Here is an 11,462-nt window from a genome sequence, read left to right as displayed (position 1 = left end):
CCCAATTTCCCCCCTCTTCCCGCAGGAGGAGGATTGTTGGATGAAGGCCAGCTCCAGGACTCTGAGCCAGATATCAGAGAAAAGTTGGGTTCTTTTGTGAGCAGCTCACACAGCATCCACAAGTGCCCTTCCCCGTGGCGGCTCCTGAAGGTGCCGAGGTCCTTGTTGCAGACATGGCATTTAGGAGGACAGAGGGAATGTCCATCATGCAGGCCTTGGCAATGACCGTGGCAGAGATCCCCGTGTTCGTTTACACCACGTTTGGGCAGGTACAAGGAGCAGGAAAGGTTTTCCTGTCACATTCCTTGGGCTGGCTTTGCAGGGTTGTCTGTGTGAGATGGAGGCACAATGGGGTGGGGCTGGGGGACCTGGGCAGTTTGAGGGATTGGAGCAATTGCAGGGTAAGTTTGGGGTGGTGGAAGAGAGTTGCTCTGAGAGGGCTTAGATAGGAGAGAAAAGCACTTCCCACATCCCTCCCTGGGAGAACACCCAGGTTCAATCTTTCTGTTCATCAAAGGTGCTAAAAAAAGACTTGTCTTTTACAGAAGAGTAATATGTTCCCCATTTGTAGTGATGCAGCACTTGGAGCAGTAAAGCTCAGCTTCACATCAAGGTTTCAAAGCTGAATTTGGGTAACCTGGATGGCATCTGTCCCAGGCTGTGTGCAGATTTTGCAGTGTGTTTTGGCGATGAGGATCGAGACCAAGTTCTCCAGGTCCTGTCAGAATGATGCTCCACAGTCTCTTTGCTGCTATGTCTTAGTTGTGTAGCAGAGTACATGTTTTACGGGTGGGGGGGTAAAGCCAAGTTGTTTCATGCTTTACACTGCTTTTACATTTTATTTTTTTTTAAAAAGGGGAGTGGAATTGTTTTTTCACTGTTGCTCTTCCATTTCTTTTGTGTTTAAAGTCTGTCTTCTCTCAGCTGCGGCTCTCTCCAGGCCTGCGCAAAGTGCTCTTTGCCACAGCTCTGGGGACAGTGGCCTTGGCTCTTGCAGCTCATCAGCTGAAGCGGCGGCGCCGCCGAAAGAAGCAGATTGCTCCGGACAAGTGTGGCTTTAAGCCAGGAGGGATCACAGTGCCCATCCTGCCAACCAGGAGGGTCTCCTCCGTGAAGAAAGGTTGGCCTCACAAAAAGGGAAAAGTCCTCAAAGAGGTTGTACAGGGAGATGGGAAGGTGTGGGGAGAGGAAGGCAAAGCCATTTGTGTAGTGTTTTGATGAGGAATGAAGTGGGAATTCTGAAGTGCTGTGCCATGAGCTCCCCATGGGGTTTGGGAAGCAAAGAGAGAGACTCTGATCTCACAGTCCGTGGGAACAAAAGGTGTCCTGATGTTTTCCCTGAGGTTGGCAGTTTCCATGCCCTTTCCTGCAGGCAGCCTGTGAAGAATTACCAGGCTGCCCCAATAATAATGACCCAGGCATGCAGTGACCTGGTTGTGCATTGATCTTGTGATGTCAGTGAGGGGATGTCAGCTGAAGGGAGGGGACGGTGGCCTGAGCCAGGCTGGGCAGTTAGGAGTGTCCATCCACCTCTGTGATGGCTCCAAGACCTTGGGCAGCTTCGTCACCTGCTTGTACTGATTTTAGGAGTAAGACTGACCCAGGCCCTCAGCAAAGCACTTAAGGGATTAAGCATTTGTTTGGTGAAACATGAAAATCAAGGGAGCAGTGTGCCTTGAATACGCTCCTCAGCCTCAGATCCCTAATGACACCAGTCTCAGAGCAAAGCAGAGCAGACAGGAGAGCTGTGCCTTATTTCTTGGTATTGGATACTGCTTTGCTCATTCACAGTTACACTGGACAAGGTGATGTTCGCCCCTCCATTCCCTGCTGCAGTCACCTGGGCCTAAAATCCTGTTTTTGTGTGACCTTCCCAACTGCAGGATACTCCAGCAGGAGAGTCCAGAGCCCTGGCAGCAAGAGCAATGACACACTCAGTGGGATTTCCTCCATTGAACCCAGCAAACATTCCAGTTCCTCCCACAGCCTCGCCTCGGTAAGGAAACCTTGTCAGCAGGGCTGGGAGGTGTCAGTGCACAGACCTGTCACGAGAGCACCAAGTCCTTGGGCTTGTGCTGGCCCATGGAGCAGAACAGATTGCAGTGTAATTGTAGGGTGGGTTCTGAGGTTAACTGTGCACTGAGTGTCTGGAGTTCCCTGTGAGCAGAATTTTTTGTGGCCAGGAGCTCCAGGGTTCCTTGGCCAGTTCTTTGGCCAAGGAGTAGTCACAGGAGGGATTTCCTGTGGGACAGGGCCATGATTCCTTGGAGCTTTCTGCGCCCCCCTCAAGGAGTTAGACTGGGTTGTTTCTGGTCTCAGCAATGGGGAGCTTGTTTGCTTCCCTCTATGGTGGGTGTTTGGGTGGCCCAGCAGCCCCTCCCTTCTGTGCTGGGGCTGCTTACAGCTTGCTCTGTTCTTAAACCAAATTAACTACCAAAGTCTGATAGCTCTGTTCAGGAAACAGCACGGGGTGAGAACACAGCCTAGCCATTCTGCCTCCTCCAAAGCCTGTGAGTACAGGTATTTCAGGCTTAACCAGGCGGGAGAAGCCATCAGTGCTTATATCCACCTTTTGTGAAACCAAAACTGGGAGCATTCTTGTCTTCTTCAAGACCTGTTTCACATCTCTATTACCCAGAGCTAATGTTCTGTTGGAGCAGGGGGACACAGATGAACCTCTGTTGAGTTGCTGCAAAGCCCTCCCTCATCATCGCCCAGGCTCAGAGGCTGCTTGGCAGTGCTGGGGCAAGGGGAGGGAAAATCACCCCTTTGAAAGGAGCTGTGGGATGCCAGCACTCCTCAGCACATGCTGGTGTTGCTGTTTTTAGTAGAGCTGAAGCAGCAGGAGTTGCCAAAATCTGTGCTGGCCGAAGTGTGTCTCCAGCAGGCGGCAGTGCTGGCGCGGCGCTGGGCAGGCACAGCATTCCTTGGGGAACTGGGATGTGATGGGATGTGTCCCTGAGCACCAAGCTGTGTCCAGCTCTGGCCTCTTTCCCCTCCAGAGGGACTCACATCTGTGTGATTCCCCCATGGCTTCTCAATCCACACAGTTGCTGTCCAGGTTTTGTATCACTGAAGTTCTGTTTCTCTTTAAATAAAAAGCAATCCATAAATACCTTTCTCCACTGCTGGTGCCTGGGTGGGGATATCCCCCCAGAGAGGCATCTGTTTCTGTACAGATGAGCTGACCCTGTACTTACAGTTTTTATATTACTTGGTGGAAAAGCAGCTCATCCTTTGCACAGCTGCAGGTTTTGTCTGTGCTCTCATTTGCTTCCTGGGCTCCTCTTTGCCATCCAGTAAGTAAATTGGCAGCAGTGAACTGATGATTTGCAGTTCAGGATCTCAAGGTGATTTATTAACACTCCACAGGGATTGATAATGGAGGCAGGACAGAAATTCATCTGTCAGCTGATTATTGTAGCTTTTTTTTAGTACCAGGCTCGTGCTTGGACATCCTTCTGTAAGCCACAGGAAAACACTGGTCACTGACAGTGTTGAATCCAGCACTTTATTGGGTCAGACTTTAGTAGACATCGATGCCCTGGTGTGAAACTGGATAAAGCTGAGCTGACACTGCTGTGTGGATTGTCAGGCTCAGTCCTCCCAGGAGAGGGTCTGGTTACAAAGAGAAGAGTGAGGATTCCCCTTGCCCTCTGGGGAACCCTCAGCTGTATTTTTTCTGGGAAACTGTTTCTTTTGTTTGGACTGTGCTTACTTCCTTGCCACCTCCAGTGCTTTTTGTACAGGCAGCTGGGGCTGACATGAGCTTTCCATCAAAATCCTGGTGCCTTTGTAGTGATTGCTTTCGAGTTTTCCTGGGCTGTTTCCTCCATCAGTGCTCTCCTTTTAGTGCTCATCAATACAGGGGAGCACAAGGGTAAACATGGGGAAAGAAAATGCCTTTTTGCTGAAGGCTGGTGGTGTTTGTTTGATCTTACCATCTCTACATTGAAGAGAATTCAAAAGGCATTTGCTGCCCTCTGCTCCTTTCCTGCAGATGGTAGCAGTCAATTCCTCAAGTCCAGTACCCCCAGGGATGTGGGAGGCCCAGGCAATGGGAGATGCTGGAGCCATTGGTGATTCCAGTGCAGAAAGCCTCTATGTTCAAGGTAAGCAGGCACAAGGGTAACATTGCTCTGGGGTGGGGGGTGTTTGTCACTGTGAGAGCAATAAGGGGGTGAGAATTGACACAGAGCATCAGCAACTCAATGTAGAGCTCTAACAGAAAGTTCCCTTCCATTCTCAGCTTTAGCTCACATAAAAATCCCATCTTCTCCTAAAAAAAAAACAAACCTTTTTTGTCAGTGGATAATTTACTTCCAAAATACTGCTCTTGAGCAACAGGCTCATCTTGTGCAGAGAACAGTATTTTGGCAGTAACAGGGATGATGCTTTAACCAGTTTGGGAATGTTCTCCTTCTAATCCAAAATAAACCATATTTAAACAGGAAATAAATAGAACATGTTTATTCTTTCTATTAGGGAGGGATTTCCCTCTCTTCTGGCTTGTCTGAGTGAGCAAAGACTCATCCTGTATCTCTTTGTTCCTGGGTGTCCCGGGACTCTCACAGCCAGTGTTTGGTTGGGTTTCCAGGCATGGAGCTGTTTGAGGAGGCCCTGCAGAAATGGGAACAGGCACTGAGCATCAGGCAGAGGGACAGTGCTTGTACCAGCACCCCTGTGCCCTGGGACAGCAGGAAACAGCAAGAGAGCATATCTGAGAACATTTCAGAGGTAGGTCCCCACATGCTGAAAGGCCAGCCTGGAAGCAGTAAGCAGTGGGAGGTTAAAAGGAGAGCAAATTAAGGGCAGAGTCAGGCCAGACTCTGTTTAAGAGCTGTCTGTATCTAAGCTTCCTTATGCAATGGGAGTGGGTGTTTTTAATTTCTTTCTCCTTTTAATACGTCTCGCCCCCTCATTCCCCAGTGTTTCCATCTGCCTTCCAGCCTTGTGTCACTCACTGTCACACGTGTCCTCCCATGGCACAGCCTGTGGTGAGGAAAGGTTGTGATGAATGCACTACTGCTTTGGCTGGCAGTGTTGTCTCTGCAACTTTTTAATGCATTTAAAATGGAGATCTTGATGGTCACTGCCACTTCTGGGAGCTGGGTGGAGAGCAGAGCCCAGCTCTGTGTGTATGGGTGGGGAAAGCAGTGGTAATTTGGTAGGAGCTGGGCATAGCCTTGGTCCCTGCAGGAAGATGTGTTCCTCACTCACAGAATGTGAGTACACTCACATTTAATAAATAATATGTACCTCAGCAGCTACAGAAACCAGGATTTTAGGACAGTCCTTTGCTGTCTGGGACTTGAGGACTATGCAGGGAAGACCTGTGTTAAAGGTGATCTAAACTAGAATAGTCAGTGACAGCCATAAAGCTAAAAAAACCTGCTGTAACTCAGGACTGTGAAAGGAGCTGAACTCCCAACTCTCCAGGAGTTCTCACTGGGGAAAAAAGTGTTCCCAGCCTTTTGTAAACAGAGTCTGGTGTAGTAAGTATGTGGGACATTTGTCTTTTGTGCTGGATAATATTTATCCAAGTCACATCTGGATTCTGTTGTTGTTGGCTCTCCTTGAAGGGGCCTGCAGTGTTTCTAAAACTGCCTTAAAACCAGTTGATTCATTATGAAAATAGATTTTGTGCTTCTTGTTAATGCTTCTGTCTTCTGGGTGAGATACTCATGCACACATAGGAGCATGAAGGCAAGATGCTTTTAAAGTCTTATTTTCCCCACACCTTTTTATTTCCATCCTCCTGTATTGCTTACAGCAAACTTTGCTTATGCCCAGTACCTTAATCTAAATATTCTGTTATCCAGTTCTAGATATCCTGTTATATTCAACACAGGTTTCCTGGTGAGATTTCTCCTGCAAGTTAGGCTTAAGTCAAAAGGCAGGAGATTTAAGTGGTGTATAACTTATTAAAATACCTGTTTTTCTGGGTGCCAGATTAAAGTTTTGTAGTTATTTCTTCCCTTTTTAACAGGAAAACAAAATTGTGAAGCTCAAAAGCCAGAGGGTTTGAGTAGGCTGCATAGAAGCTTCCTTCCCCATGCATTATTAGCTGAATTGTAGGATTAATGACTCCTCTCTCTTTTTATTTTTAATCATTTAATCTGCAGACTGCAAATCCTATTTTTACTGAAAATTTCCTCCTGTATTTGTGCTGTCCAATCTGTCTGTGCCCAGCTGGCCAACTAAGGGTGACATTTATGTGTGTTCCAGGAGGAGTCCCAGAAAAGGGAGTTTGCTGAGAAGCTGGAGTCCCTCTTGCACCGAGCCTATCACCTCCAGGAAGAGTTTGGCTCCTCACTCCCATCAGACAGCGTGCTGCTGGATCTGGGTAGGGCACCTGGCTACAGTAAAATGCCAATTTCCTGCCTGGCTTTATGTCTTTTCTGTATGCCAGGTAAAGGAGGAGTGAGAAAGTGAGAGTGGAAGAGACCACAGGAGCTAAGATGAATGTTGGTCCATGAATTCCAACACATGTGGCTTCCTTCTCTCTTCCAGAGAAGACTTTGATGCTTCCACTGGCGGATGGATCGTTGCGGCTGCGGACGGATGATGAGGACAGCTCAGCTTCAGAGGATTCCTTCTTCTCTGCAGCAGAGGTGACTGAAGTGTCAGCTCTGTGTCACAGCCCAGTGGCTTGGAGGGAAGGCACAGAGGCAGCAGAACCAAACACATCCTGGGAGAGGAAGATGATCAAACACAGAGCAATAGCCCAAGGCTGGGAGGTTCATGGTGGATGTTAGGAAAAGATTTTAATAAGGGGGATGGTGCAGGCTTTTCTAACCATCACTTCTTATCTACTACAGAAAACATGCCATAACAGCTAGGAAAGTGTTGTTATCTTATGTAAGATGGCTTGATGGTGTAAATTTTGTGGAATATTGAGCAGTGTCAGAGCTGAGAGAGCTTTTGGTGAAAAAAGAAGTATCTTTGCATTAAACAATTGTCACTGACAAAGTTGCTAGCTGAAGATTCTCTGAAGAAGGCCCACCTAGCTTGTGTGCAGTAGCCTGTGTATTTGCAAGTATTTAACGAGCTCGTTTTGTTCTTCCCACATCACTTATTACCTCTACAGCTGTTTGACTCTCTCCCTTTTGAGAAAATGCCATTCCACCTCTCCAAGCCAGTAGCAGCATATGAAGAAGCTCTGCAGTTGGTGAAAGAAGGGAAGGTCGCGTGCCGGACGCTGAGGTGAAGAGCCAGCTGGAGCTGTGGGACCTTGTGTCCCCTGGGGCACTGTGAACACATCATCTGCCTTTGAGCAGCTCCATAACCAGAAAAACCCTTTGGGGTTGTAAAATCACAGCATCCTTCCTGCTGGTTCAGCCTTCCCAGGGAATTAACCCCAGATTTTAGGGACTCGCATGTTAAGAAAGAGTAATTGTCCTGGAAAATCAGTGATAGGAAGGGTGACTGTTCTGGGAGGCTGGCATAGTCCTGTACCAGGCTGGCAGAGATGCTCTGTTCCCCTCTGGGAGCTGGATGAAGGAAGTGTGACTGTTCCTTTCTCCTATGCAGAGACTGGGAATTTAGTTTTTCATTTTTAGGGGACCATAGTTGTTTGAACCCTGACACCAGACTGGAATTTACACAGTTCTTCCCCTTTCCATCTAGGACAGAGCTCCTTGGCTGCTACAGTGATGAGGATTTCCTGGCAAAGCTGCACTGTGTCAGGCAGGCATTCCAGGTGAGAATGGCTCCAGGCTCCTGTGTTTCCATGGCACATGGCTGCCAGCAGCATGTTCCTGGAGAGTGCAGTTTTGTTTCCTAGGTTCCAGCATATTAAATGTTAACGACACTGATGTGTGCAGCATTGCACTGCTTCATGTCCTGCCCTTTTTTTTCCTCCCAACTCGGAATTTGAGTGTGTGTAGCTGCTCACAGGAGACATCTGTGTTCCCTTTGCAGGAGCTGCTGGAGGATGAAAGCAATCAACTGTTTTTTGGGGAGGTTGGGAAGCAGATGGTGATAGGACTGATGACAAAAGCTGAAAAGGTAGGAAGTTTGTGTAACAACTGAACTGTGTCTTGGGCACAGGGATGCTTGTTCCCCCATCCCAACTCAGAGTTTGTTCAGCATGTTGGAAAACTTCATCTGCATGCTGGTGACTACTCTGATGTTGATGTCAGCTCAAATCCGAGTAACTGAACTTCTGTTTTGTTTGTCTGCTCTCCCAGAATCCCAAAGCTTTCCTGGAAAGCTATGAGGAGATGCTGCGTTATGCCTTGAAGCAAGAGACCTGGCTGACCACTCAGCAGGAGCTCGAGGGAAGAGGGGTTGGTAAAGACATTATTTTTACAGAGTTGCAGAGGAGTTGGAAGATAATCCTTGCCCAGAGAGGTTTTGGAATTCTGATCCCTGAAAGTGCTCAAGGCCAGGCTGGATGGGGCTTGATGCGTGGTTTAGTGGAAGGTGTCCCTGCCCATGGCAGGGAGTACAACTGGATGGTTTTAAAGTCCCTTACAAGCCAAACCACTGTGATTGTACTGTAATGCATATGTAGGAATGGCCCAGGAGTGAAAGACCTTCTGTTGAAATATGATTACATTGACTTCAGCTCGTTCCAACTTCTTGCTTTAAACCAAAAGAGCCCGCCTCTCTTTTTAAAACCTATTCCCTTTACAGACTGTTCTGCTCCCTGACAGGTGGTGTGCATGAACTTCTTTGATATCGTGCTGGACTTCATCCTGATGGATGCTTTTGAGGATCTGGAGAACCCTCCCTCCTCCGTGCTGGCTGTGCTGCGCAACCGCTGGCTGTCCGACAGCTTCAAGGAGACGGTGCGTGAGATGGAGTGCTGGTGTGAGTGTGACATCAGTGCCAAGGCCACAAAAGAGCATAACCTCATCTTTCCCAGCTGAGCTGAATTCCCTCTTTATAAATGCCACGCTTTCCTGAAGCTCTAAACAACAGTCTTCTTGTGCATGGAAATTGTTTATGGGAAAGCTTTCCTTATTTTGGAAGCGTCTGGTTGGCAAGCAGACTTATGGCTCTAGGGGCCTTTACTAGTGATGCCATGGAGATGTTAAAAGATGACAGCACCTATTTTTATGAATAAAAATAAAAGGGCCAGAATGTAGGGGAAAATATGTGGGTTTTAGTATGTGGCCATTCATTCTGGCAGTACCTCAGCAGACACTGAAGCTCAAATTGCAAGGCTTTCCTGTGGTCCTGTCCCCCAGCTGTGTTTTTTAAGACTGATTAGTTTGATAGACTGAGAGTAAAATGGCACTTTGTAACAGCTGTCTGCTTACAGGGGATCCTGGGCTGTTGGGCAACCATGTCAGATCATATTAACAATCTTCAAAAACCCTTCGGCTTCTCTGGAATGGATCTGAAGTGGCTAAATCTGCTTCCAGTGTGCTTCAATTTTGTCATTTTAGAGTTGTTGGCACAAAAGGGTGACTGTTTTGATGCTTTGATGACAATGTATTGCTAAACCTTAGGTTTTTTAAAATAATCCAAATAACCAATGGGTTCTCTCTGTTAATTGTAGGCTCTTGCAACTGCTTGCTGGTCAGTTCTGAAAGCAAAAAGGAGGCTTCTGATGGTAAGCACGATTAATCAAAAGGGAAAGAATCTTATGTATTTGAGACTGAAAAGAGAACACATAGATCTTGACAAAGTGCAAAATCTGAAATGGTAGAAGACTGAACAGAGTCACGTTCTTTGTGATGCTTTAGAGCCCTGGGGTCCTACAGTCACTGCTCCAGTGCTAAGCCAGTATTTTACTGAATCAATCTGAGTTTATTCTCCCTTTTTCTTAATGTGAGTGTTGCCTGTCTGGTATTCCCTCTCCCTGCTCACAGTACTGTAGGAATGGCCACAGACCCCAAGCAACAAGGGACTGCTCCTGAGTTGTACTTTCCTTGCTGGCAGCAAAAAGAATGGTTCAGGCACTGCTCTGCTCTCCAGTGCTGATGCTAATTAGCCATTACTTAATGAGTTTCACTAAAATCCTTGACTTCCTAAAGTATGACAGCAGACAAGTTTATGGAACAGGGGGACAGGAAGCCACAACTTCACAACCCTGGTTTTGCCACAGGGTCTGTGGCCTCTGGTAAGTTTTCAGCTCAATCCCACAGCCAGCTGGTATGACAGGGTTTGGTTCCTGAGATGGCACAGAGAAATGAGAGCACTGGAAGCTCTACTGGTGCTGTCATGCAGTAGCTCTGCCTTGCATATTTGCATGTCCTTTCCTGGCTTGGTCAGCAAGTTATAAATAGAGGCTATAAAGGCTGGCTGGTGATTGCTTTTCATCTTCTTCTGTTCATTTTCCTCTTGAAATAGCAGTTTAGAAACATGAAGGTAAAGAGCTCTAGTCATCCTTCAGGGGATCTGAAAGATAAATGTAGTTTTGCAGGAAGAGATGTTCCAAATAGATCTTAACTCCAGTTACTGAAGCTTTCTGGCAGGGAAGTTGATGGCTAATGTGGAATAAGATGCTAATTCTGTCTGAGAATGAAGATCAACTAATTCTGGCCTTCCCTGTGACAGGTACCAGATGGCTTTATCTCTCATTTCTACTCCGTATCGGAGCATGTCAGTCCTGTTCTAGCCTTTGGTTTTCTGGGGCCCAAGCAGCAGCTATCTGAAGTCTGCAGTTTCTTCAAGGTAAGGTGGCTTTTCTGTACCTCATCTGTATGGGACTCCTGTCTGCTGCCCTAAAGCTGCTGATGTGTCCTCTTGGTGGCTGGTACCGGCAGATGGAGGAGGTCTGACTGTAAACCTTCCTTGTCTTGCAGCACCAGATCGTGCAGTATCTGAAGGACATGTTTGACTTTGACAACGTGAGGTACACCACAGTGCAGTTGCTGGCAGAGGACATTTTGCAGCTGTCACGACGGCGCAGCGAGATCCTCTTGGGATATCTGGGCACTGAGACTTCCCCGGAGATGAACGGCACGCTTCCTGGGGAAACCGAGCTGCTGAAGGAGGAGCTCATCTGATGTCAATGGAGGAAAACTCTTTTGTACAAAGAACTTTTCCTCCCAGAGATGGTTAAAACTCCCTGCAAAGTGCAGCGGTGGCAGCAAGACTATGTGAACACACAGCAGTCTGGCGGGACCTTCTGCTTTTTGTAGCCAGTAGTGTTTGCTGGGATGGATCCAGGACCACTTGCCAACTTATGGTTTGAATTTCTTCTTTGTTCCACCTTCCTGTCATTATTATTACTTTCAATGTTTCCTCTATACATTGTGTCCTGAGCTGCCCAGACCCAGATTTTTGCCCAATTCTCTTGAATAGGGCAATGTTTGTATCTGTTTTGCCTTTGTGTTTTCTGGGAGGTGAATCCCTGATGTTTACGATTGTGTGTGGGAACAGGAATATCGTTGGTAAATTCTCCACTTGACCATTAGCTTGTCAAGGAGGCTTTGCTTGCTTTGGGATTTTTATTACTGTTCTCTGTTGTGTTCCAACAGGCATTCATTACTGCTGATTTTTAC

At 47.3% G+C, this 11,462-nt stretch overlaps 1 protein-coding gene across 1 annotated transcript; it reads left to right on the top strand.

The window, feature by feature from the left end:
* Window positions 1–173: 173 nt before the first annotated feature.
* On the top strand, window positions 174–11,270 carry MIGA2 (mitoguardin 2). The gene is made up of 15 exons (XM_062505649.1): window positions 174–269; window positions 910–1,120; window positions 1,884–1,996; window positions 4,001–4,112; window positions 4,598–4,737; window positions 6,229–6,346; window positions 6,514–6,614; window positions 7,091–7,206; window positions 7,630–7,702; window positions 7,924–8,010; window positions 8,193–8,291; window positions 8,661–8,795; window positions 9,512–9,565; window positions 10,513–10,629; window positions 10,761–11,270. Exons 1-15 carry the CDS (start codon window positions 174–176, stop codon window positions 10,962–10,964), a joined length of 1,776 nt encoding a protein of 591 aa, XP_062361633.1. The 3' UTR covers window positions 10,965–11,270.
* The last annotated feature ends 192 nt before the right edge of the window (window positions 11,271–11,462 follow it).

The sequence above is a fragment of the Cinclus cinclus genome, chromosome 19 (genome assembly GCF_963662255.1).
Source record: "Cinclus cinclus chromosome 19, bCinCin1.1, whole genome shotgun sequence".
Taxonomy (NCBI): Eukaryota; Metazoa; Chordata; class Aves; order Passeriformes; family Cinclidae; genus Cinclus; species Cinclus cinclus.
This window is presented reverse-complemented; position numbering and strand designations above follow the sequence as displayed.

What these genes read in the sequence shown, in the direction of transcription:
- MIGA2 (XM_062505649.1), top strand. Translation starts at nt 174, where the DNA reads ATGGCATTTAGGAGGACAGAGGGAATGTCCATCATGCAGGCCTTGGCA. An exon ending in GTGTCAGGCAGGCATTCCAG is followed by an intron (nt 7,703 to 7,923) that starts GTGAGAATGGCT and finishes TTCCCTTTGCAG; the next exon opens with GAGCTGCTGGAGGATGAAAG. An exon ending in TGATGACAAAAGCTGAAAAG is followed by an intron (nt 8,011 to 8,192) that starts GTAGGAAGTTTG and finishes CTGCTCTCCCAG; the next exon opens with AATCCCAAAGCTTTCCTGGA.